Here is a 27,626-nt window from a genome sequence, read left to right on the forward strand (position 1 = left end):
TGGACTTGAGGGTTAGGGGCGGATTAAGTGAGTTAGGGTTAGGGTGCGGGTAAGCTAAGTGTGCGATAGTGATGGACCTTAGGGTTAGAGTTTGGGTTAAGGTTAGTGCATAGATAGTTGTGTATGTAAGGTTTAGTGTAGGTTTGTAAGGTTTTTGGTGTGCTTGTGTTGTGTGTGTGTTTTTCGGGAAAGGTATTTGTTTTGTTAATTGTCGGGATTGTGGTTTGTCGGGCATGTGAAGTTTCATGTTTTTGAACTTCTTTTTTTCGGTTTTGTCGTGTCGGTTATTTCGTTGTCGGTGTTATCAGGTAGATCCAGATATAAATATATATATATATATATATATATATATATATATATATATGTATATATCTTCCTGACACGTGCATTCCATAGTGCCATTTTGAAGAAGCATCCAGAGACAGAGCATGCATAGCCATAATCACTAATATGTATACAAGTTGCTTAAGTAACACTTTACATTTATGTGCTTGTATATAATAAAGCTGCTTGAACAGAGCGCATGAAGACTCTTATCCGTGTCCTATACACAAAAGTAACAATATTGCCCAATGTGAAGAACTCTGTGATAGTCCAACCTGCAGGTGTATGAAAGGTGCCAGTGGAGAGGTCAACATACTGACTATGCGGTCAATGATTAATGTGAGGTGGGTGTTTCACAATCTCCACATCACAATTTGTCTCAACAGCCATGCTAACCTTAACCAAAGAAATAACCATAGAATGTTTTAGTTGGCATTGACCATAATATTCTTAGTAGGAAAAACAGTCGAAAAAAGATATTAGGTTTTGCTATACTGCACATGTTACAGTACATTTTGAGCAGAGGGCTAATGTTGTGAGCTGTAGTGACTGAGATAGAAGGTTTAATTCTCTCAGTCCCATTTGCCTACTGGGCGACTTTGAGAAAGTCATTTATACAGCTGTTGTTCCTGGATTACCCTGGAAAATTTATGTGGGTTCACTGTACCTGCCAGGTTAACAAATCCATATTATTATGATATTGACTACATTGACATGGTTATTTTTATTATAATTATTATTATTATTATTATTATTATTATTATTATGACATCGGCATGGGAATCATAAGGCTGACATAACTGCAATGTACTTAATATGCCATTCTAGCATCTATGCAACAATCCACTTCCTTCCTCTTTACCTCCCTGCTGTATCCTCCCAGCTCCAACATTTAATTTGGCCAAAATATACCTACATTTGAGACATACATTGCCACAAATGGGTCATACCACCAATATTTTAATATTTTTTTAATATAAATATCTATTGTATTACACTTTACATCAAGCGGCTTCGCTGATAATTGATAAACAGAGGGCAAGGACATATTTCATCTTATGGCAAAAACAAAGAAAATTTTTATGCATGGACTAAGACTTTGGGGAGTTTCAATAAAGCCTACATGGTCATTTTCACCATCTGCACATTGCACCAAGATGTCCACGTGGCCGTGAAAAAATTTAGATTCAGTAAACTCTTGTGTAGTGGTAATCAAACAATAATCAGGCTGGGGAATCCCTCTTCTCCAACTGTATAGCTAAAATCTGGAATACATTACCTCCTAGTATAATATCCACCACAACCTCACCTCAATTTAAACTTTTACTAAAAACTCACCTATCCAAAAACTGGATATGCTCATGTATGGCTCCTGACTAACCTACTTGTTCCTAATGCTGATACTATATTGGATTCAGTCTTACTAATTGTACATATAAACACAAATGATATCTAGTACTATGTTTAATTATGCCATGTGTCTCACATTGTATATTTAACTTTGTTCTACTGTCTTTGTTGTATTTTAATTGTACCTTTGTTGTATTAGCTGACTTTTATGTGGAACTGTTCTCCCCGGGCCTCTGCTGAAAAAGGATGTGTGTCCAGATGGACTTTCCTGGTTAACAAATGTAAAATAAATAAAATAAAATAAATAAAAAATAAACATGCTGTAAAGCAACTGTTTAGACTCCATGCTCATGTTGGCTGTGTATTTGAAAACTTTTTGAATACTGCCATGGAAAGGAGTCTACACGGAAACAAGAGCAAGTAAAATTTATTAGATTTGTACAAAACTAACCTTAACATGTAACAGCAGACACATTATTACATTATTAGACAGGGTGGTGCTACAAAAGTAGAGTAACAATAGCAAAAATCCTTTTTAAGTGCCATGATATCAATGCAGCTTCACTCCTCGCCCCAAATCAAGAATATACTCATAAGTAATGTTGACATCTAAAACTGCAAACTCCATGAAACAGACTATTTGAACTGTCATCTAAGCATGTGCAGTATGTAGCTGATGGAATGCAGTCAAATTATATCAAAAACTGTATTCCTCTGTGCAGATGTATAAAAAAAGTAATACGCTCCCTTGTGATTTTAACATTGGGCCCCCCCCTTCAATTTTCCTGCCTGCATGGTTACCAACCATGTAGATTCAGGGCTGTCAGCAAGGTGAAGATGCAAATGAGGTCAAAACTCATTAGAATTGCTTAATTGCAAAAAATTGTAAGCGTGTTGGGATGTTCACTTCATGTAGGTACTACCACAGTGTTTGTTTTCAATGGATGGCAACAGTGAATGATGACATCAGGGGGTGTGTAAGGTTACAATTACAGAGGATTGCATGTAGGTCTGTGAAGGGTGAAAGTGCTTGTAAGCAATGCACAGTTCGCAAGTTCTGTTTCATCCTCTTTATTTTTTTTAAATGTGTTATCACTGTCCACTTTGCTATTTTCTAATTACTTTTCTCATTGTTTGCATGATACAGCACTTAGAACAATCACAGGAAACAGTGGAATGAATGGCAGGTTTCTCTGGGCTTGACATTTAGCTATTTCTCTGGATGTTGAAGGACACAAGAGGTTGGTGAACAACATAGTTGGGGTGATGATGGAACCCATGGGCATCAAGATAGGCAACCGTGAAAATCGTGTCCTCACCCACAGAACTGTCATCACTGTCACTTCACTGCACTGATGGCTGCAGTGCCCGATGTCTGCATCTCCTCCTGGTATTTTGTATAAGAATGGAGAGCTGGTGCTCCATCCATAGATGTGCACCAACAGTGCTGCAAAAAGTCCAGTGCACAAACCCTAGCAGTTCATTACGGGTGATAAAATCATCACCTCTAGCACTGCTCCCGGATTAAACCACTGACCTATCCTATGGGGCAGCAACTATCTGATGGTCCAGGTAGAGCAGGGGCAGGAGAGGGGGTGCTGCCAGGTTGCACCCCAGACATGCTGGGCAGCAATGATGTAGCTGGTGGAGTGGGAGCAGGAGGAATCTGTGGGAAAGGCCTACCTCTCTGTACTGTAGGGAAAAATAAAGGAAAAAAATAAAAAATAAATAAAATAAATAAAAAATAGAGAAAATAAGGATTGGAGTGAGAGGAAAACAAGGATAGCATTAGTAACTTCATATGTGATATACATAGCGTTGATACAATTTGACTCTATTCTGTTACCTTTACTTTTAAGACTACAAACTCCTAACAAATGTATTACTTCTAAGACTACCCACTTCATAAAAGATGCACACTATAATACAGACTGAAGCAAGCAATCCTTGATGTGTGCATATATTGTACATATGCATGTCTGCATTATACTGATTACAGTTTATAAAAGGTCATTTGTGCCATTGGCATAGAGGTCTGAAGTTACATCGCAGTAATCATGAAAACTTAACAGTACTGTATATTTAGGAATTGTGGTTTTTGAACCCACAAACTCTGACTACTCTCTAATACTGTGCTGTTGTTTTGGCCTACGCACTAATGCATGCATAGTTTCCTTTTACAGTTGACAGATGTATGCTCACTGTTATTTGAGAATATGGAAGTGCTGCTTTGTGCTACAGACTAAGGCATGCATGTATACTTTGTTTTATAGCTGAGATATGCATTCTCAATTTGATACAACTGTATTAAATACCAAATAAGCTGCCTTTAATGTTTAATACTGCAATGACAGTACTGTTCTGATGCATAGATATCAAATACTTCTCTCATCCTTGTCAGGCTCATGGCATGGGTCCTCACAATCAAAGCTCTCTCCATGGCAGCTGTAGAAAAAAACAGAACAGAACACAATACCATTATGAATACCAGTCTTGACTACATTCAGCTTTTAACTCTTACAAGTAGTCACTGTAATTGATACATATACATATGTGGTGTGTCCCCAGTACTAAGTTCCCTGATCCAACAGTCGAGGGTATCCCTCTTCCTCATCCTGAGGTCATTGAAATGGTGTTGGCAGTTGTATTGGTCAAAGCCCTGGCAACACAATCTCATGCTTCATATTTGTGTTCTGAGCCTGAATAGTCACTTTGCAGTAACTGGGGCCCATGATGCTTAACTAGGAGTGCAACAAACACTCTGGACTCCTGCTTGCTCTGCCTCTGCGTTCAGAAGTGCATTCCCTACACACAAACACCAGCCATGAGTACCAGAGATAAAGTCCAATGTAGAAAGAGGTTTTCCTACCAATTGCATTTGGTATCCTGATGTTTTGCTGCCAATTCCAGATATCACATGCTTACTGGGTATATGCACATTGTGTGGAAATGCCGTGCAATGCTTACCATCATGCAAACATAGTATTTTGGAGACCTCAATGGTGAGCAGCATTGGCTAGCAATATAACTTCAGGTTTATTGGATGTACGAGTCTTTGTGTATGTGTTTTAGGTAAAATTGAAGGGCATGCCAGTGCGCATAGCAGCAATACGCTGCCAACAGATTAGTTACATGACATCCCCTATTTTAGTATTTTTTTGGTCTGGATACTTCACTTCCAGTGTTTACACTATGAGGTATATCACACAAGCAGTAGCTAAAAAAATTTTAAAAGAAGAAAACTAAAGAAAGAGAAAAGCAATTGCTGTGCTGTCATACAATCCTTGAGCAAAATCACTGTTATCTTTGTCATGGCCCTCAACCTTCCATCTTCAAAATCAGGAACAGTAGCCCTCATAATGTGGAACAAAAGGGCAATATGTGGAAAACATACTAATGGCTTACTAACATCTGAAACTAGGAAATTTATATGATGGTTAAAATGTGCTGATTTTACCTACATAAAAGGTATTTTAATGAATTAATGTGATTCATTTCTATTTACCCTGGATATCAGTGAAAAATTTCATAACACTGGATGAGTGACAGATCATTTCAATGTGGAATTTCATGCAACATAAACTTTTTAAGACCCCGAATGAGGTGAGTTCCTTGTAATCAAGTACAATTTAAGGTATGATATGTGTAGTCCTGGCAGTCATTGTGACATTTTGTGCAAATGTGTGCACCAGAGCTGCTTGGACTTACAAGAAATTGCTATCCATGTTCACTTGCAAGCTTTTACAGCCAGCAAGCCTACATAGAAATGCTATCTGCATTCCTCTGAGAAGTTTCATGGCCAGAAACACTGCTGCCAGCCACGATCCCTTGGTTAGGCATGCTGTGACTCATTAATATGCATTGCGCAATGCTGTGAGATGAGCAACATTGTGTCTGCAGTAACACTTTGTGTAGGCTCTGGGCAAAGCCTACATGGAGTTTATTGAATCCCGGGGTTTGCCTTTAGTTGTATGCCAGAGTTCAACAATATTGTGCGTCATTTAGCAATTGTGGCAAAAACCCCCCCAAAAAACAAACATCTAGTCAATGTAAGGTGATTATATTCTCTACAACAGCTATCATGGCTTGATGTTCTAATGATGTGAAACCCACATGTTAGTGTACTGCATGTACATTTGTAATCAAATGAGGGTGGGATGCCTTTACATAATATTGTTTTCAGTCTTTAAGTGAACTGCATGACAGTGATAATTTCTTCACACATTGTTGTCTGTTAGCTTGAATGGCATACTTTGTAAAGCTGTATTTGTTACACTGTGAATGAGCTATGCATAGGTTGTAATCCTGTCATGTGAATTAACTTTACAGTAATTTCTAGTTCTGTTGTAACTTGGAATGGGCAATATTAACACCTGTAGTGTTATAGAAGTGATGTTTTCATGCTGCAAACTCAGAATAAGCACAGCACACACACACACGCACACACACTCACACACACACACACACACACGCACGCACGCACGGATGCACACACACACACTTGCACACACACACGCACACGCACAAACGACTGGCAGATTGTCATAAAAAAAAAACTTTTATGCTGCTCAAATGTTGCATAATGTCTGGCAAAGAGCAGCAGTGACAGATATGCATTGTTAAGGAAAACTGGCATTACCGATCACATGAAAACACTGAAGCAAAATCTGCTGGACATACTAATAATTTGGTAACCATCACGTGGGTGATCTTAACCTCGAGGAGCAGTAATGATATAATCACAGACTGCCACAATTATTTGCACTGTAACATCCCCCGTGTTCCATTGTACTGTGCTTGTGATGAATAACTTTGAATTAAGTAATGTTGAGTATTTGTATCCCCTGATGCTTTCAAGCTGTTGAATATTGAATCTGAAGTAGGGACTTCATTTGTCAGCAACCTTTGGGTCTTGGATCCAACTTCGGATCCGAGCCGACAACTTATTTTACAGCTTATGGATCCGCGCTCCTAGCTCCTCCCCTTACCCATAATCCCCTGCCAACCCTGATTGACCTCAGATCTAGTTTGCCGCTCTTAGTAGAGACAGCTGGATTTTGAGCTCCTGGCGATTTACCAGATAAGTGGTTAAAATCTTGTAAAATTAGAGAGTTTTTCTAAGTTTGTTAAACAGTGTGTGTGATTTAGGTTTCCCTTTTGATATTTTCTTAATTTTTAGTGTAATCCCTCCCCTTGCTGGTTCGTAGAGTGTGTGTGTGTTGCTTGTGTTTTTGGGGCCTAGTGTGATTGTGTAGCTTACGTTAGTTTTTTTTTGTTATCATGTCAGAGGCCCCAAAACCCATTTTTTCCTAGTGCACCGAGTATGGCCATAAGCTTTCACCAGCAGATGGCCACACTCGGTGTGTTCAGTGCCTTGGGGTTGAACACCTGTCCTCTTTGTGTGCCATTTGCGTGGCGTTCAACCCCAGGGCACTGAAAGAACGGAGTTCGAAACTGATCCTGGCGGGACTTTTGCCCCCGGATTCGGCTTCGGCCTCCGCCGCTCCTGTGGCACCTCCTCAGCCTTCGGTGGTGGCTACTCTTGCCCCCTTCAACTGGCCAGGATTCAAACTCCCACTAAGGCGCCAGAGGACAGGGAGGCCAGGAGGGAGAAAAGGAGGGAGAAGCACCACAAGCGGCGGGCCGAGGCCTCCGATTCACCCCCCCCTGCTAAGTGGGCTTCTCCTTCCACGGCTTCCAAGTCCCCTCCTCCTCGGCTCCGATCACCCTGCTTCTCCCCAGGACCAGAGGAGGAGGAGACCTGATCTCCATCGAGGTCATTGAGGCGGCATTCCAGGCCCACCTTGGTGGCCTAGTCGAGATCCACTTACAGCCTTTCTGACGCAGACTTGGGCCGGATGATGAGAAGGTTCATCCAGGCCCAGCTGCAGATGGGTGTGCTCTTGCCTCCCCCCCTTCGGGGGGAGCTCGACACCTTTTTTTGCCCCGATAGCTCCTTCTCCGACTCGCTTCCCGGGTTTGGAGCACTCGGAGCCAGGCAGCACTGGAGCCAGGGGTGGGTCGGCACCGATAGTACTGGGTACTTCGGATTCGACCCTGCCCTCGAGTCTGTCAGTTCCATAATCGAATCTGACCTTTCGGAGCCGTGGGCCGAGCTTCGGATCCGGGGGATTCAGTGTGCCTTCAGCTCCGTCCAGGTCGGAGCACACGGGTCCTTCGGATCCGACAGTCCCGGCTCCGGTTCCGATCCCTTCATCGGATCTGAGTGGGAGTCGGCTTTCAGAGCTCAGGAAGAGCGGCTCCCCCTCGGCCTTCAATGCAGTGGAGAGGGCTCTGTCAAGAGCATCCGGACCCCCGATCCTTGCTTCGGCTCCACCCTGCACTCCCTCTCTGCTGGGTCAGGCTTCCATCACCCGGCCACAGGGACAGCCTGCTTCGATGTCCCAGGTCGTTCCATTGGAACAGGATATTGCTGGTGAGTCCTCCTCGGACAGTCCCCCCGAGGATGTGCCTCGCAAGCATAAGTGTAAGAGGAGACACGTGGACTCCCCCGAGTCCTTAACAGAGGACACTGACTTGGATGAAGGAAAAGGCTCCCCAAGGTCACCCCCCCAAGGATGTCTCCTTTGGAGACATCATGGAAATGCTCAGGATCAGGGGGGGTGGTCTGCCCCAAAGGCTTCCTTCGACGAGTCTGTGTTCCTGGAGGCATTCGAAGCAGACCCGTCTACCTCTTGGGTGTCCCATCCGGCCGTCCCCCTGGTGGACCTTATCACCACCAGGGCGTGGAAGGAGCCGGACACTGTGGAGCCAGTCCCCAAATGCCCGGATAGAATTCTGAGTCCCCCTGCAGACCGGTCCCATTGGAGCAAGGGTCCCCCCATAGATGCCATGTTGATGGCGGCAGCCCCGAAGAGGGAATTAGCTCAGGAGAGCCCCTTGGTCCATCCACCGAGCAAGGAGTCCCACTCGATAGATCGCCTCAGGAAGCAGGTATTTAGTTCAGCGACCTTCTCAGTAAGGTCCCTGAACTACATGGCGCATGTCATCAGGATGCAGCGAGATCTTATCAAAGAATATGTTGCTTCCCCCCCAGAGTCCATGTCAGCGGAGGACAAGCAGTTGTACTCCACTCGTATGGCCACTCTAAGTTCAGTTTTAAATACCTCTATGCAGCTTTTGTCCCATGCCACAGAGGGAGCCGCTAGGGCCAGTGGAGCGGGTCTAGTCATGAGATGTCAGGCTTGGCTCCGACATTGTGACTTCGCGGAGCCCTTTAAGGCATCCTTTGTGAATGCCCCCTTTGATGGTTCTACCTTGTTTGGCAAGACCGTTCGCAAGACACTTGTCCAGAGGGAAAAGGACAGGAAGATGTTGTCTGCCGTCGGAGTCCACTTCTCTGCTCCCCAGAGGTCCTTCTCCAAGAACCAAAAGGGACAGAAGAAGATGTGGTTCTGGAAATCGCAACATTCCCATCCTGCTCCGGACAACCAGCCCTTCCGTGGCAGAGGAGGACAGGGAGGTCACCGCCCTAGAGGCAGAGGGGCGCCGAGAAATTTTGGGTCCAGAGAAACTTTCTCTGATCGGCCCATGCAGCAGCCCTGAGGGGTTGCCCGACTGCTCCACTCTGGAGGCAGTCGGGGGGAGCTTCTTGAAGCACCTGGCAGCTTGGGAGTCCATTACGTCAGATCGCTGGGTGCTTCGTATCATATCCAGAGGTTACAAAATCCCACTGCACCATGTCCCCAGACTCAAAAACCTCCCCGATGTACCACCCGATCAGAGGGAGGCGGCAGCTGCAGAAATTCAGCAGCTGCTAGAAAAAAGAGCCATCCAGCCCGTCCCCCCGATCAACTCAGATTAGGGTTTTACTCCAGGTTCTTTCTGGTGCCAAAAAAGACGGGGGACTTGAGACTGATTCTCGACCTTTCACTCTTGAACCTGTCAGTAACCAAAGAAAAATTCTGGATGGTCACCCTTCAATCCATTCTCCCCCTCTTGCGGGAGAGCGACTGGATGTGCTCAATAGACCTCAAGGATGCGTACTACCACATTTTAATGGAGAGACGATCCAGGAGGTTTCTCCGCTTCCGGCTGGGAGCCAGTTACTATCAGTTCAGGGTCCTTCCCTTTGGTCTCACCACAGCCCCCAGGGTATTTACCAAAGTGCTAGCATTGATGGCGGCCCACCAGAGACTCCAGGGAATGCAGGTCTTTCCGTACCTGGACGACTGGCTCCTGTCTGCCCCAACAAGGCATCTACTCTGCGCAGCCAGAAATCACCTTCTCCGGCTAGCTCCCCATCTAGACATTATGATCAACCTGGACAAATCCTCCCTTGATCCAACACAAGGGATAGATTTCATAGGGGCCAAAATAGATACGAGAAGCCTGTGAGCATTCCTCACTTCAGAGCGACTTCAAAACCTGAGACTTCATGTGCGGGCCATCCTCCAATTAAAAGCCCCACCGGCGGAATTGGTCCTGAGGGTGCTAGGCTCCATGGCAGCAACAGTAACTCTTCTTCCATACGCTCATCTGAATATGAGGGTGCTACAGTGGACCCTTTTAGTCCAATGATTCTTTCAGTCTCTCCCCCTCAACCATCCTATCTCACTCAGCAGGGCTTGCAGGTGGGCCCTCTTATGGTGGCTCCAGTGCCCGGACCTTGATACGGGACGACCCTTCTGCACACCGCCTCCCATCGCCACGGTGACCACGGACGCCTCTCGCCTTGGGTGGGGGGGCATTGCTCAGGCAGAATGGTCCAAGGCACGTGGAACGACACAGAGACCTCCTTGCATATCAACGTTCTAGAGATGAGGGCGGTGCTGTTGGCGTTGCAAGCACTTCAGAACCTTCTCCCCGTAGGAAGTATTGCAATACAGATGGACAACATGTCAGTTGTTTGGTACATCAACAAACAGGGGGGAACCAGGTCCTACCCTCTCTGTCAAGAGGCCATGAGGGTGTGGGAATGGGCGATCTCCACCAACCGCTTCCTTATCGCAACGCACATTCCGGGATTGTCCAACATTCTGGCAGACAAGCTCAGTCACACTATTCTTTCCCCTTATGAGTGGTCTCTCAATTCCCAGGTAGCGAAGTGGATTTTTGCTGAATGGGGACAACCCTGCTGCGATCATTTTGCCACTCCCTCAAACACAAAATGCTCCAGCTTCTTCGCTCTGATTCCCCCCTCGGAGAAGCCCTTAGAGACGCTTTAGTGCATGCTTGGCCTCCCGGTCTACTTTATGCCTATCCTCCTCTACCCCTGACGCTGAAACTGATACAGAAAGCCTCTTGGTTGGGGAGCAGAATGATCCTCATTGCCCCATTCTGGCCTCATCAAACTTGGTTCCCTTACCTGTGGTCTCATCTGGTGAATCCTCCCTGGATTCTGGATCCCATTCCGGATCTAGTATCTCATCCCTTAGGCTTACCAACCCCGAATCTGGACAACCTGAAGCTGACAGCTTGGCTGCTCCAGTTCCACTCTTAGTCAGGACTCCCGGCATCTCTTCACCAGTTAAAGCCATCTTGGTGGCAGCACATAAACCTTCCACTAGAAGAGTCTTTCGCAGTAAATGGAAGCGTTTTTCCATCTGGGTGGAATACCATAACATAGATCCCTTCACGGCTTCATTGCCATCCATCTTGGATTTCCTCACCGGACTCTTTCAATGGGGAGCTAGCTGTTCTACGGTCAAGGTTCAATTGGCAGCCATTTCTCATTACCATGTGGGACACGAGCCAGGTCCCTTGATGACTGCGAGATTATGTAAAACCTTCCTCAAGGGTACCTTCCTGCTCAGGCCTCCTGTCAAGGAAGCTGTACCCCCTTGGGATCTATCATTAGTCCTTCAAGCCTTGACTGCCCCTCCCTTTGAACCAGCTGCCTTGGCTGAACTTAAATATCTTTCCTGGAAAACGGCATTCCTTGTCGCCATCACTTCAGCGAAAAGAGTTTCCGAACTTCAGGCCCTTTGTGTGAAACCTCCCTACTTGATTTTTCATCAGGATAGAGTGTACCTCAGGACCAATCCCTCCTTTCTTCCTAAGGTGACCTCAGAAACCAATATCAATCAGTCCATTAACCTGCCAGTTTTCTTCCCTAAGTACCAGAATAAAGAAGAATACAAGCTGCATTCCTTAGACATGCACAGACAACTGCGCTTCTACATTCATAGGACTGCTGGTCACAGACAATCCAATCAGTTGTTCATTTCCTTTGCCAAATTCAATCTGGGTAAAGCTATTTCTAAGGTCACCTTATCACGATGGATTTCACAGTGTATTCTTCTGGCCTATGAAACTTCGGGGAGGCCCGCACCTCAGGGAGTACGGGCGCATTCTACTCGCTCCATATCTACTTCTGCTGCCTTTAGATCTAGAGTATCTTTGGATGATATTTGCTCTGCAGCCACTTGGGTCTCTTCTCATACCTTTATCAGCCATTATAAGCTGGACGTTATTTCCAGAGGGAGAGCATCCTTTGGCTCCGCAGTGCTCCGGAACATCCTTCCATGATGGCCTCCCAAGATTCAGGTAGCTGGGGACTCTGTCCCAAAGGTTGCTGACAAATGAAGTCCCTTCAGATTAAGAAGTTATGTACTCACCATAACATTCCATCTGAGTAGGTGACTTCATTTGTCTGCAACCATCCCCCCCTCCTTCCCCCTGGCCTTCAGAAGTCTATTCTTGAATGTCCTTTCTTGGTCCCTTTCGGGACACTTTTTGGTCTGAGATTTGGTATAAGGGCAAACTTGATCTAAGGTCAATCAGGGTTGGCAGGGGATTATGGGTAAGGGGAGGATCCATAAGCTGTAAAATAAGTTGCCGGCTCGGATCCGAAGTCGGATCCAAGACCCAAAGGTTGCAGACAAATGAAGTCACCTACTCAGATGGAATGTTATGGTGAGTACATAACTTCTTATTACTCTGCATTTTCCTTACAGTCGACAAAAACCCTATAAAGATGTGCTGCCTGACAACTTCAATAAAAGGTATTCTGTGTTGTGTGTTGGTATTAGACAGATCAAGAAAGCAGGAGGAAGGCAGCCAGGAATTCAAATCCCTTAATGTTTGAGTTGTGACATTGTAAATAGTAGTTGTGGTGATTATACAAAACAATTTGTTTCATTAATCTTGCCATATGCATATGTTATGGAACTTACAACTGCCAATGTTAATGCAATAGCTATGCCATAAATAACCATGTTAATCTGGGGCCACTGATTATTTATTTTATTTATTTATTTATTTACATTTGTTGACCGGGAGTGTCTGACTGCATGTAGGTCTATTTTCAGCAGAGGCCCGGGGAGAAAAGCTCCACAGTTAAAATAAACAGACAGTAGTTACATTGGATTACATAGCGATTAACAATTAGATTAACATAACAATTAATTACAAACATATTTACAGATGAAGAACATAGTACATCAGTAGACAACTAGAATTTTTATCTGCGAAGTATATAACAGACACTAACAAATGTTACAATAAGAAGTTCCTGCTGTATAATAAGTACTAGGCTTATGAGCATCTGATCTTGCTATAATCAAGGAAGTTAGTGGGGTAGAAAGAAAGGTAGTGGTTGGATGGGGTGGGTGATATTAGAGTGGGAGTTGCAAGGGCATAGCCAGCATGTTTTTAGGTGCGCTTTTAGTAAAGTTTTGAAGTGGGTGCATGATGGTATGGAGGTAATTGTGGGTGGGAGGGAGTTCCATAATTTGGCTATGGCACAGGAGAATAGTGCTTCACCAGCAGAGTTATTGGCTTTAGTGATCTGCAAGTGATTTTTGTAGCTGGATCTTAGTGGTCTGGTGGTGCAATAGGGTTGGAGAAGATTCTAGAGGGATGGGACATTTAATGGATGGTTTACTAGTTTGTGGGCGAGTGAGAGTTGATACAATTGAAGGAGGTGAGGGAGTTCAAGCCAGCCCAGTTCAGCAAGTGAGAGACAGTGGTGACTATGGTAGGATGCCCCTGTGGTGAATTTGGTGATTTTGGTGTAGCAGGTCTCTAGCTTGTTTAGATCGCATTGCCTAAGGTTGGTATATATTGGAGAGGCATAAAGTAGGGTGGAGATAAGGTGGGAATTTGCTACTGAAATCTTTGCTGCTTTGATGAAAAGTTGCTTATTTCTGTATAATGCTCCTAGTTTTTTGTGGACTTTTTTATGGTCATGTATATGTGAATGTCAAATTTTAGTTTATTGTCTATTTTCACTCCTAGCAATTTGGTGTGTTCTGTTGGGTATATAGTGGTGTTGTCTTTTGCTGTGATGTTAAAGCGAGAGCTGTTTTAAGTCTGTTTGGTGGGTTGGAAGATGAGTAGTTTAGTTTTGTTTGGGTTGAGTATTAATTGGGCATCAGATAACCAAGTTTCAACAGAGAAAAAGGCTTCCTGTGTGTCTTTTTGCAGTTTGGGTAGGGACTGGGCTGAGTAGATGATGGTTGAGTTATCTGCGTATTGTATGAGTGTGCCATGTTTGGTGGCAGTGGCTAGATTATTGGTGAAAACAGAGAAGAGTGGGGGTCCAGGGATGGAACCTTGGGGAACCCCTATGGAGACAGGTAGTTTGGGAGATATGCCATTCTGCCATGGGGAGATATGCCATTCTGCCATGCAATGGATTGTTGGTGGTCAGCCAGGTAACTCTGAAACCAGTTGGTGACTGATTTAGAGAAGGATAGGTTATTAAGGACAGAGATGAGTTGTTTGTGTGGGACCATGTCAAATGCTTTAGATAGGTCTAGGAAAGTAGCAGAGGAGAGATAGCCATTGTTTTTATGCTGAAGGATAGTGTTAGTAAAGGAGAGTAAGGCAGTGGTGGTGCTATGGTTTGGTCAGAAACCATGCTGAGTATTGGAAAGGAGGTTGTTAGTAAGGAGGTAGTCTGAGACCTGAGAGTGTATGCATCTCTCTAGTATTTTGGAGAGTGGAGAGAGAATAGCTATGGAGCAGTAATTATTTAGTTCTGTGGAGGGGCCGCCTTTCTGGAGGGGAATTATATGTGATACTTTCCACAGTGTAGGAATATTATTTTCTGACAGAGGTCGGTTAATCAAGATAGATACTGGGTAGACTAGAGCATCAGCTGTGATTTGCAGGCATTCACTTGGGAGGTTGTCTGCTGCTAATTTGGTAGTCTTAAGTTTAGTTAAGAGTTTTTTTATGTTGGAGGTAGGTACAGGAGAAAAAGAGAAGGCAGTGGAGAGATTACTAGTTGAAGGTGTGGGTTGGAGGGGAGGGAGTTTGTGTTGTTTAGCTAGTGATAGTATGGTTTGTGTGAAGTGTGTGTTGAATGAGGTAGCAATATTTTTGGTGGAGAGAGGGATGTTAGGAGAAGGGGTACTAACTTTACCTGGTTGGAGGATGGAGTTTATGGAGGACCAGAATTGTTTGGGGCTGTGTTGGGAGGAGTCTTGGGCAGACTGGTAGTATTGGAATTTGTCCCGTTTTCTTAGCTTTTTGACTCTATTGTGTAGTTCCAGGAATTTCTGTCTAGTTGAGGGGGGTTTTGGTTTTGCACCAGTGCTCCCAGGCTTTATCCCTGTTTTTCATTTCTGTCTTAGTGGATTTCTGTAGCCATGGGAAGGGTTGTGCTTTGGTTCTGGAAAGTCTTATGGGGGCATGGTAATTAAGGATGCTCAGGAAGGTAGTATTAAAAAATTCAACTGCGTCATCAAGATTGAGGTACTTTAGAGGATGCCAGTTACATACTTTCAGGGATGAGATGAATGTGAGTGGGTTAAAGTTTAGTTTTTTACGTATTTGACGGTAGATGACAGGTTTAGCTTGGTATAGGTATTTTTTTGAGTAGGAATGTTGGAGAGTGATCACTGAGGCTATCTGATAAGCAGCCTGTTATATATGACCGGGGGCTCTTACTGACTAGTATCCAATCCAAGGTAGTGTGCTTCCTGGAGTTTTTCTTTATCCTGGTTGGCGACTGGACTAGTTGGGTGAAGCCATGAAGGTTTACATGATGGGTTGGATGGTTGCCAGAACAAGATTGCCAGTCAATATTGAAATCAGCTAAAATTATAGATTCTTGGGGGAGATAGTGGGTAGACCAGCTGAGGAGGTTTGCTAGTGGAGGGATGTTTTGGCCAGGTGGGAAGTAGCATCCAGTAATGTTGATGGTTTTGTTTTGGTTTATTTTGAGGTTGGTATATATTATTTCTTCATTGCCTATTTGTGGAGCTGATGATTTTAAGATCTGGATGTTTAGATGCTGTTTAAATATTATAGCTACACCGCCTCCTTTCTTGTTAAGCCAGTCTACTCTTAGTATGCCGTAACCTGTAGGGATTATTTGCTCACTGGTAATGTGAGGTTTTAGCCAGGTTTCTGTCAGGATGACAATATCTGGGGAGTAAAAGTCTATGGTGGCATGGAGTTCATGGACTTTTTTGGATATGCTTCTAATATTTAGGCTTAGTAGAAGGAAGTCACTTGGCTTTCTATTGGCTGTGATATGGGAGAAGTTGTGGTTTCTAGTCTGATAATCAGGATTGGGGTTGGAGATGGTAGGGTCAGGGTTGGGGTGGATATCTCCACTTAAGGCTAGTTTTGATATGCATGAGGTTATTAGTTTTCTCAATTTTTGAATGTGTTTGTTTATTAGGGAAACTTTATGATTGTGCTCTGTAGGTAATAGGTATGGTGGGAGGGTTACTATGTTAAGTTGTAGGGATGCTTTATGTTTGAGTAATATAGTTGGTAGAATATGTGGAGGGTGCATAGGGATGGTTCTTGAGCTGGTGGGAGGGGAGCTGAGTATGGGTGAGACATGAGTGGTGGTGTGAGTAGTAGTACAGTGGTAGTGGTTGAGTGGGGGATTGATGGAGCTTTGGTAGGATGTAAGATATGCAAGGAGAGTGCATGCAGTGTGCATAGGTAAGGTATGCTTGTACATGTTAGTTGAGGAGGTGTGATAGTAGTGGGAAGATGGAGGAGGTAGTGTTGGGTTAGCGCTGTGGTTGGCTATTGGAAAGATAGGAGGGGTTTGTGAATGTAATAAAGGTAAGACCACTGGGGGTTGGAGGGAATAGGGGCAGGGTGGAGAGCGGAGTGGGTAGAGACGCTGTTAGTAGCTCTTATGAGGGGGACTGGAAACAATCAGGTAACAGAGTAAACTGATAAATGAACATATGATAGTGACAAAGGGTGGTTGTAGTTTTAAAAATGGTGCCTGAGACAGGTAATATTTATTAACTTTGGGATTGGCTTAAGGTAATAAACAGGGAAAGGGGGGAGGAGAACAAGGGTGTGAGCAGCAAGTTCTTTTGTACTGCTTCTAATGAGCCAAAGCAAAGACAAGTTTGTGTTTAAGAAACAATCAGAATTGACGAAGGACTACTCTGAAACTGTAAGTCATTTCTTAACCATTTCTCAGGTGGAAAAACAGGATAACCTTGTATCAGCAGGCTACTGTGGTCTCAGTTTAAATTAACAAACACACAGTATTGATCAGTTATGGATATATTTGCTAACAGAAGGGAATAACAGAGAAAGTGAAAGATGAGTGCGAGTGTGTGTGTGTGTGTGGGGGGGGGGGGTGGCTGCTTACAAGCCAAAGCAGAGTGCTCTCCAGAGGAAAATGAACATTGGCTCAAACAGGTAGACACATTCTCAAAGTTAACTTTAGCTGTTTGCAGACAGTTCAGAACCGGACTGCACTTTTCTTATAAGAATGATAAAGGTGGTACTGCAGTTGAATACTTAAGAGTGGTGTTAGGTTCAACGTTAACTTTAGCTGTTTGCAGACATTTCAGACTTGGACTGCGCTTATACACTGATGAGTATGTAATCTCAGCAGCAAACAGATGGAAGGAAGACCACCACTTTTCACAACTTAAAGTATCAGTAGAGCCAGAACAGCAAAGTACATACATAAGATTGTTCTGTATGTCCATCACAAAAATGAGATCTTCCCAATTTAGTATTGTTGCATGAAAGATGTGAAATGCAAGACTTCTTTTGGGCAACAAATCAGTGCTAGTTTTCCTGACATCTTGAAGATGAGATCAATGACTGGACCACATGATGGTCATGCTCTTTTTACAGCACAAAGGTAGTGTGAATAGGAGACAAAGATTTCTGTGTGACTCCTTCTTAAACTGCAGGAGGGCTATACCCAGTCACAAAACAAGTCTGAAGCCTGGAATAGATCGGTAAAGGCTGTCACTTATGCAACTAGCATCCCATGCAAGGGTGAACAGTACTGTCACCATTACAGCGACATTAAGTGCCAAAGGCATGACCTCCTTACCCAGTGGAAAGATGAAGTTTGGCTCTGGTCACCACTTCTGTACTTAAGTGTAACATAAATCACTTATCCGCACTACCTGGTAATGCATGGCACCCTGTATATTTTTATTATGCTCTCTCAGTCTTTGCAGATCCTAAACAGATTCAAATTAATTGGGGGATGAATAGGGGTCACACAAGAGAGTGGTGGGGTTTGCTCAAGTCAGTTTTCTGAAACATCTGTATGTTTATATAAAAAATGTAAATGTATAAGTAAATGGATAAAAAAAGTAAAATAAAGAATAAGACGTTTAAAGGTAGAGGATATGAAATGAGATGAAGTAACAGCCAATTTGATTGAAACAAAGTTAAGAAAAGCCTCTAACTGGAAAACACCAGGCCCAGATGCAGTACCTAACTTTTAGTTAAAAGTAGTAACATCTTTGCAAAAGATTTAGCCATGAGCAAGAACTATTTATATGTGCACCCAGACAAAGCAACAGACACCCGTCTGGCTAACAACAAGTAAAACAATGCTCCTACTTAAGAGTGAACCTGCAAGCTACCCAGAAATTATTGACCAATAACTTGCCTTCTGATGATGTATTAAATATACACTGGTATTGATGCCAACAGAGTTTATAGTCATTTAGAAGAAAATTCAATTATGACAGTAAAACAAGAGGGTAATAAAAGAAAGTAATATTTAACAAAGGATCATTTGTTGTTAAATAAAGTCATAGTGGAGAACTTTAAAAAGGGGAAGAATCTAAGTATGGCATGGACTGACTACAAAGAAAAACATTTGATAGTATCCCACATTCATGGATAAAAGAGTGCTTAAAAATGTATAAGGTACACCCTACACTGATAAACCACATTAAAGTGACCATGAAACAGTGGCAGACCACTCTGAAATAAAGCTATGATAAAGAACAAATTATTATCCCAGGGATAAAAATTCAAAAGGAGATATTCCAGAGTGACTTTCTGTCACTGTTGCTATTCTGCCTTGCCCTTAACCTGTTAAGCTGTCTACTTAACAGGTTAGGTCATTGCTATAATTTGGCTCCTAGAAAACAATGAAGTCTAAGCCTTCTCATTCTCTTTTTGTCGATGATTTAAAACTGTATAGCTCATCAGATGAGAAACTGAATGCAGAGCTGCAGGTTATCAAACTTTTTTAGATGATACTAAAATGTCATTTGGGGTTGATAAATGTGCGAAAGCAACCTTTAAAGCCGGAAAGCAGCAGCACCAGGAAAACATCAGTTTGGGACAAGAATGTGATATAAAAGAACGTGTGCAAGAGGGTGTGTATTAATACTTGGGAACTGATGAAGGATCAGCAATACAACATGAAGAAATGTGAATAAAACTTTGTAAGGAATACTTTACAAGACTTAAATTAATCCTGAAAACAGTGTTAACATCTAGGAACAAAATCCAAGCTATAACCAATTTGCTCTTCCTGTCCTAACTTACAGTTTTGGATTTATTGATTGTCCCCATAATGTGTTGGATAGATTAGATATTAAAACAAGAAGGATGCTTCATGCTCACCAAATGATCTATAAAAATCAGTGCATACCAAGGTTCCTCATTCCGAAGGAGGGATGAGCATCCTTGAAAGTGATTACATGTATAGAAATGCAATCGTGGCACTCCACACATATCTGCTGACCTCACAAGACCCAAATGTAGTGAAAGTTTTGAAACAGGAGGAGAACAAATTTAAGTTGTCTTCTCTGCTTAAACTAGCAGAAGCATATCGGCATCAAGCAGGAATGGAAATCAAACCAGAAGTAGATAAAAAGCAGGCAGCAACTGAATGTGCCAAAAAACAAAAGAAATAATATAAGGTGAAGGACTTGAAAAGGCAAGAAATGTGGAAAATACATAAATACAGTTCCAAGTATAGAAAGCTTCTGGAAGAACCTCATGTTGAACACAGAAATGCTTAAGGAGAGGTGAATTCAAACCAAGAGATGAAAGGTTAATATTGGCGGCACAAGATAGTGGGCTATGTACAAGCTGGTTTACAAATTCCATTGAACATGTGGGAGAAACAAACAAATGTAGGTTCTGTAAAATTGAATTGGAACCAGCCACACCCTTCGTTACTGGTTGTGACATACTAATGGCAAAAGGACTGTATACAGAAAGCCATATTATACCATGACCCCCCCAAAACGTGCACGCTGATCGGCCAGGGTGCACATTGTAAATCGAGTTATACTAATGGAAAAAGGTCCGGTCGCCCGGACTTTTTTCCATTAGTATAACTTTACTTTTAAAACACTGTCTCGCTATGTTAAATGGGTTTAACATAGCGAGACAGCTTTAAAATAAGCAACGGAGATCTCCGTTGCTTATTTTAAAGCTGTCTCGCTATGCTAAACCCATTTAACATAGCGAGACAGGTTTTAAAAAAAGCAACGGAGAAAGCAAGATCTCCGTTTCTTTTTTTACTGTTTCGCTATGTTAAATGGGTTTAACATAGCGAGACAGTTTTAAAATAAGCAACGGACATCTCTGTTGCTTATTTTAAAGCTGTCTCGCTATGTTAAACCCATTTAACATAGTGAAACAGTAAAAAAAAAAAGCAACGGAGATCTTTCTTTCTCTGTTGCTTTTGCCCAAAGCTCTGATGTACTGCACAGGCGCGCAGTACATCAGAACTGCCGCATATGCCAGACATCTGTGGAAGGGCAGTAAACAGGCATTATACTATGCCATTATTTAAGAAAAGTAATAGTTTCTTTTCTTAAATAATGTCATAGTATAATAGCAATAACCCACTTCTGGGTGTGGGTAATGCTGTATTTACCCACGGTTGGCTTTGTTTGGTCCCGAGGGCGAAACCACGCCAACCGTGGGTAAATCTAGCATTACCCACACCCAGGCGTGGGTTATTGCTATAATAATGTGGCGAGACTGTTGCACTTGGGATTGTGCAAACATTATGGCACTGAAGTGGCTGAAAAACACTGGAAAGTTGAGCCACAAAGCATCATACAAAATGATGTTTACATCGCATGGGATTGCCCATTACCAAAAGTTCAAAAGATAGATGCTAGAAAACCAGATATAGTGGTCCAAGAAAAGAAGACAAAAATAGCATTGATCATTGAAATTGCCACACCCAGTGAATACAGTGTCCTGTGTACAGAAAGAGACACAAAGTTATAAAATATCAGGATTTGCAAGCAGAATTAGAGCAATGTGGAAGAAGGATACCCAGATAGTTCCAATAGTAGTAGGAGCAATGGGTCTTATAAAAAAGAGTTTATAATCATATTTAGATGTATTTCAATACATGTAATTCCATACGGACTGCAGAAGGAGTCATTACTGGGCACATTGAGGGTACTGCAAAGAGCACTTTTGGCTGACATCTAAGATAATTGATGATATATGCAATATAGGCACTTTTCCACATATTTGTTACATGTCCTTCTGTAAATTGCTGTGCTTTCAGTTTTGTTAGTATTTACTATTGTATATAGTCATTTTTTGCATTTGTTTCACTCAATCTCAGTTTGTACTGCTAGTATTTTCTGCTGCATTCAGTAAAACTGAAAATAAATTTATGACTTTTGTTTGCCTGGCATGTGCAGTGTTTATACATTTATGTTTATTATAAAAAGGAAACACTTGTTTGATATCTATAAATACTAATAGTTTCATGAATCTTAGTATTAAGTATGTCCCATCTTACAAAGTCAAATTCAGTCAAGAATAACTGCTTCAGTCGTTCCCTAATATTTCTAACAAACACTGACTTCTAGGGACTATACATGTAGATATTTTTTATGTGGCTTACTTTGGTAGTGATATTAGCAAAATGCCTTTGATGTGAAAAGTTACAGATGAGTTAAATACTGAATATTTGTTAATCTCCATATAATTTCATACTAGCAAAAGCCTTGGTTTGAAACGTATAGCTCTGTCATTTTGGTTGCTTCTTAAGCATGTTATCTTCATAATGCAATTGTATAACTTTCTTGATTGCACGTGGATATTGATTACACATCTAACTTAACTACTCTGTTACTCTTTTTTGCCATTACCACATGGCTTGGGCTAAGACTGAAATTGTTCTAAGTGACCATCCCACTCACCCAGCATAAAATGTAAATTAACAAAACAAATGCCTGTAGTTACACTGTCATTTAGCGGGAGCACCTCTCATGTCATTTTTAATGTATTTTTTTCAAAGCATTCCAGAGTAACAACAAAATGTTTTTGGAATTGAGAGTAGATAGTTACAATTTCTTTTTAGCTTACATGGTTTCAGAAATTACAGAGATCTTTTCAGAAATAGGGCATGGTGTTAGTGCTCAGGGTAGCTTGCTACCCCAAGTGTAAATCATTTTGGAATCTGTTCCAACAAGTAAACCATGTAAGTTTGCCAGAAAAAGATCAGACAAGAAGCATGTCAGCTAGAACAAGAGCTTTCCACATTTCGGGAGTCAGTTAATCGAAACTTGAAGTATGCTAAAGCACAAAAATCCTCATACAGAGCAGGTCATAAGGAAAATGTTTCATAGCACTTGCATCTTGTATATTAAATGGATTATCTGCAAAGTATATTTGTTCATTGGCTATTTTTGTTTCATTTTTTATCAACTCACAATGGTGGCAAGACCATCCTTAAGTGATTTAGTGTTTATTTCTGGATTTTATATTTTCATGCAATATTTTGATATTATTTGTTATTATTGTTTTACGGCATTACATATTTTCATCAGGACAGCAATGTATTTACCTTTTGTTTTTTGCAAAGAGAGTTGATATAACAATGCTTTCATAAAGATTTGTTTTAAATTAATTTTAAGATCAACTGCAGCATCTCATAATCATTAGCAAAAGATTTCATAAAGTAGATGTTTAAAATATTTAATTTGATTGACATTCAGAAAACTGCATTCCAGTAAGAAAAGGTGCAGTACAGACAGCCTGTGAGATATTTTTTTTCCTTGCCAGAGGGTATCAGTACTACAGACGCTCGTGACAGGATATACTTTATGTCTCAAGAGTTCCTGCATCTGTACCTCTGTGCCACTCGCTGCGCAGAAGTGCAAGGCAGAATCTTGTAACATCACCTTACTGAGGCTGAACACCCAGAGAGTATTGTTGTGTTTTGTCAATTTAAATCGACCACTCGTTTTGGTTTTACCATAAGTATGAATCATGATCTGTAATCCGTGGTTAGGCACCTGTTTGTACCACACAATAGTGTCATCAGCAGCTCTGACTTTGCAGGAAAACTCCACATCTTTACCCTCATTTGCAGCAAGTGTATGTGGTGTCTGTGTTACTGCTTCCTGGCTCTGCACACCTAAAATAAAATAAATACTTTTTAAAAAAATGTTTCTTCATATATCGTTCTCCACCAGACTGGAAATTAACAAAAATAAGTATAAAATACAAAATACAGATTACTGGATACACAACAAACAATGAACAGGCAATTTAGTATTTCCTTACTTGTGTACAGTGTCAGAAGAAAAGTGACAAAGTAAGCATATTCCATTGCCTTCTCTTATGTCTCTCTTTAAATGCTTGCAGTATTAAATACATATGCTAAGACCCACCTTTTCAGCAATTTGAAACTCCTCCTTTTCTGTCCTCTTCATTGACCTCCCTCAAGCAATAACTTTGCATAAATAAAGGTACTGAAAGGATAATGCTGCTTAGACATTGGCGACCCCTACTGGTGATCTCTGGTATGATATAAACAAGTTCACAAACACATTCTTAATGAGACATGGCTGTACCAAATGTATGCACACATCATGATTGTTATCTAATTTTCCATCTTCTAAAATATATTTGACAGTGATAAAGCAATGTGCAGCAAATAATGGAAGGATAGAACTGTTGCAATCACCATGACTCAGGTGCATTACTGTTAACTATCCAGATTGTGCAGAATGTCCAGATTTTTGCCTCATATTTTTGGTCTCTTCCTCATAAACTTGTGCTTTTCTGGTAAATCAGTGAAGACTGAGTTTACTAAATAATAACAGTCATTTAAGTTTCAGACTTCGTATCATTAGAAAATGTATGGTAACATAAAACATTTTATTCTAGTAACTTTCTAAGTTTATATGAGCAATATTTAAAATGTCCTGCCATGATTTTTGGCTTTGTCCACATTTCTTGTGCTAAGATGTTGAGAGGTATGCTCAGGTGGCTTTTTGAATTCAAGCTTTGAACTTTTTGCTGCAGTGCTGTAAGGTCATGTGATAACTCCTTCCCACAACTTACTGAGCTGGCTTTGAACTGACTTGATATTTACTCTTTCAGTCTAGCAAGGAAAGGCCTTCATGTCTATCTGTTTTAAGTCTGAGAAAAAGCATATCAAATAAAGAAATCCATATCTGTTCAAAGTTAGACAACAATTTCTGTTTACCTTTTATCATAAAGCATTACTCAAAATTTAATAAAGTATGCTGTTTGTCTTCCTTAATATGGATTTCTGTAAAATACTTAACTTTAAGAGAAGTGACTGTTTCTATTCTAAAGAAGATCAAATTCTCTCACATTAATTCTGCAAAACATGTAGTTGTTTTACCAGGCATCTATCACATATACAGAGTTAAGTGCAAAGCCTATAAACTCTGATCTGTCATATTTTTCATCTTTAATTTTACACCGTGTAACTAAAAACAATGCAAGCAGATCTTTAGATGCATAGCTCAGTACCCTTTAGATGTCCAGTCTATTCCCTGACCCAGTTACATTCATTCATTCTCTGTCTTTTGACTTTAAGGAGTTTATGTGGGAGGATCCATCAGCTTAGCTCCCCTCGTCTAGAACCAGTTGTATCTCCATCAGCTCTGTCTCACTGTCCACAAAGGATACAATTTTGGGATGCACTTCCTGTGTGCCGAACTCATAAAATCGGTCAGCTTCTACCATGAAATGTCCACATTTTGTCATATCATGCCAATGCATTCATGTGAGGCCATCTGCATATTTGACGCCCTAATACTCTACATTGTTTTGTGTGTGTGCATGTTTATGTGCGTGTGTGTGTGTGTGTGTGTGTGTGTGTGTGTGTGTGTGTGTGTGTGTGTGTGTGTGTGTGTGTGTGTCTGCACGTGTGTGTTTACAATAGTAGTGAACAGGTCTCCACCCCCCACTCTCTCCTGTTATACATTTAGCAGTGTATCCTGTCATGAGTAATTCACCATCTAAAATTTAGCCATGCACTCATGAAAATGGAGCAGATTTCTTCCCTAGGATCTATCACCCCTTTAAGTAATCTACTATTGTGAATGTTATACCTTCAGGTCTCTTGACAGTGCAGCCAAAGTCTCTTCATGAATGCAGTCAAACTTTCCCATTCTTTGCAGCTTTTTTGCAAAGTAAGACAACTCTCAAAACAGGGTCTTTTACAGTCTCACCAAGATGTGCTTTGCATCTGTTTGTCTATCTATCCATCCATCTATCTATATCATTTAATGGCTGAAATGTTCAAGTAGAGCCTGTGCATAGAGAAATAATTAACAGGGCAAGTAGAAGAGCAGAAGAAAGTAAAGGAGAGGGATTCATTTCCTAACTGACTAAGTAAACTGGTCCTTTGCACAACTTTTCCATAATAACCCCAGCTACAAAGGTGCATGTAAAAGCAGTACACGTGTATAACCAGACACATGCAGTTACATTTTATGCTTCTAGCTCACCCAAGATGCTTTTGAAAGTGAGAAATTTGGAGTATATAAAGAAAATTGATGCATGCCTAGGAAGAGAAGGCATACACCCCACAGGCAGTTACCCGAGATTAGGATTTAATCCTAGAACCAGAATCTGTAATGCAAAATGCATTAACCACTGAGCCAGCATGCCAGAATTAATAAGTAAAGCAAGCCAGACACTGCAGAAGAATAGAGCAAGAAAGACAACTTGGTAGGAAAAACATCTGTTTTCAGTAGATATTTTATTTTGTTTCTTATATTAACTAAAAGAGATGGTCCATCCAGCAGCAAAATATTCCATGCTGAACTTCAGGTAAGAACATTTAGAATGCTTGGTAAATCATTATCTGTGCACTTCTAAGGCTTTATGTCATATGAGACTATATCTCAAAGAAATATAAAATTACAATGATAGGAGAATGCAGCAGTGTTGTGTACATTCATTTTCAGTAAGTGGCCACCTTCCATATAATTGCGCTTTTAAAATAAATCCTAATTGTATTTATTGCCATAATCATGTGCTCATCTAAACTGTAGCATAACTTGCAAGAGCAGTGACTAGCTAATACTGACTACAGACATCAAGGTCAGCGCACTGTGTGTTCTGCAGCTGCTCAAGACATCCAACTATGTTCCAATATCCTTGCTTATTTGCACTGACATGGAACCCATTCCTTACTTCGTCAGGTATTTCTTCAACAAGAGAGTAAAGGTCTTCTGAAACTATCTTAAAAAATCAACTTGTGATTTACACTTCTAGCTTGGCTAAAATAGCAGTTCTGCTAATTGTATTTTCTGCTCCTCATTAAGATGGGAAAAATTAGATGCTACAAGGACATAGTTATATTTTTAGTTATACAATGATGCCTGATTAGTATTTTAAAACGTGCATGCTGGCTAGCACAGAACTCACCACGCCCATAGTAAATAAATAAATGAAAAAAAATCTGTGTGGAACCTGTAATGTGGAAGTACAAAACAGACTTCTGTAAAACCTCAACATTCAGTTTACTTGTTCGTTTCTAAATGTCAAGGAGTCTGATTTGGTAAGCAGAACTTGCCACCTATGAAGACTATGGCTGACATTCACAAATGCTTGCTGCAATGCATTAAGTGCACCTGTGCAGCGAACAGGGGAGAGCAGGGGGTAAAACACTCTAACATGATATGGCCAGCTGGAAAACAAGGCATAGCAGAGATATATATTAATGGCCATGTTATAATACATGGTGTATGCTAATGAAGTACAAACCATGGTGGAGTGATTCAGAAATGTAGACCACTTTGCACTCATATTAACAATGTACACGATCATTTCACATGTTCAAGCAGAGAACAACTCTGAAAAATGTAAGGTGGATGATGCAGTAATGGAAAACCTGTTATGTGGCTATTCTGTGCATAAGACATAGGGATCCTGAATCAGAAAGTGAACAAAGGTCTTGCCACAGCTATCGTCATTTGCACAGGTGGGGAAGGAAACTGTATTACTGTACATTGCCTAAGCAAATATACACAAGTAGTAATGGTGCATACAAAAACACCAGACTGTCCTGCTGTGCAAACACATAATAGCATAGCTACTCTAGACATCAAATATAAATAACCAAAGTTAGAATGTCATAAGGACAGGGAACAGATATCCTCACACGCACAGGTGGGGGAAAGGGCACAGGAGTGCTTGTCTTTCACAGTGTGAGAATAATGATGTCTGACAAAATGAAGGCCTGAAGTTGCGTTCAGCGTGTAAACATATGGTGTGTTGGGGAATTACTGTGTCAAATAGTCTGGTACACTGTGTGTATGTGGGGGTGGGATGAACTATGGGCAGTGTTGGACTGCATGTGCCTCTACAGGGACACAGCCTGTGTATATAGACCATCACAGAGCTGTGCTATGCAGGTCCAAGACAGGGAATTCATTCTCTGTCATGCACATCCCCACACATGAGAAGTGACTCTGTCAGGCGTTTCTCTGTGTGTTCCATGACCCTGGCTACATGTTGGTGGTCTTCTTGAA

The 27,626-nt window shown here is 41.6% G+C and overlaps 1 gene segment (V, D, J or C); it reads right to left on the reverse strand.

The window, feature by feature from the left end:
• Window positions 1-4,049: 4,049 nt before the first annotated feature.
• On the reverse strand, window positions 4,050-23,437 carry LOC122790563. The segment is given in 3 exon segments: window positions 4,050-4,119; window positions 22,885-23,242; window positions 23,392-23,437. Coding segments are annotated over 3 exon segments (474 nt in total).
• Window positions 23,438-27,626: the final 4,189 nt, after the last annotated feature.

This window comes from Protopterus annectens, chromosome 16.part0, assembly GCF_019279795.1.
Source record: "Protopterus annectens isolate FY-2018-M chromosome 16.part0, PAN1.0, whole genome shotgun sequence".
In the NCBI taxonomy this organism is placed as follows: domain Eukaryota; kingdom Metazoa; phylum Chordata; order Ceratodontiformes; family Protopteridae; genus Protopterus; species Protopterus annectens.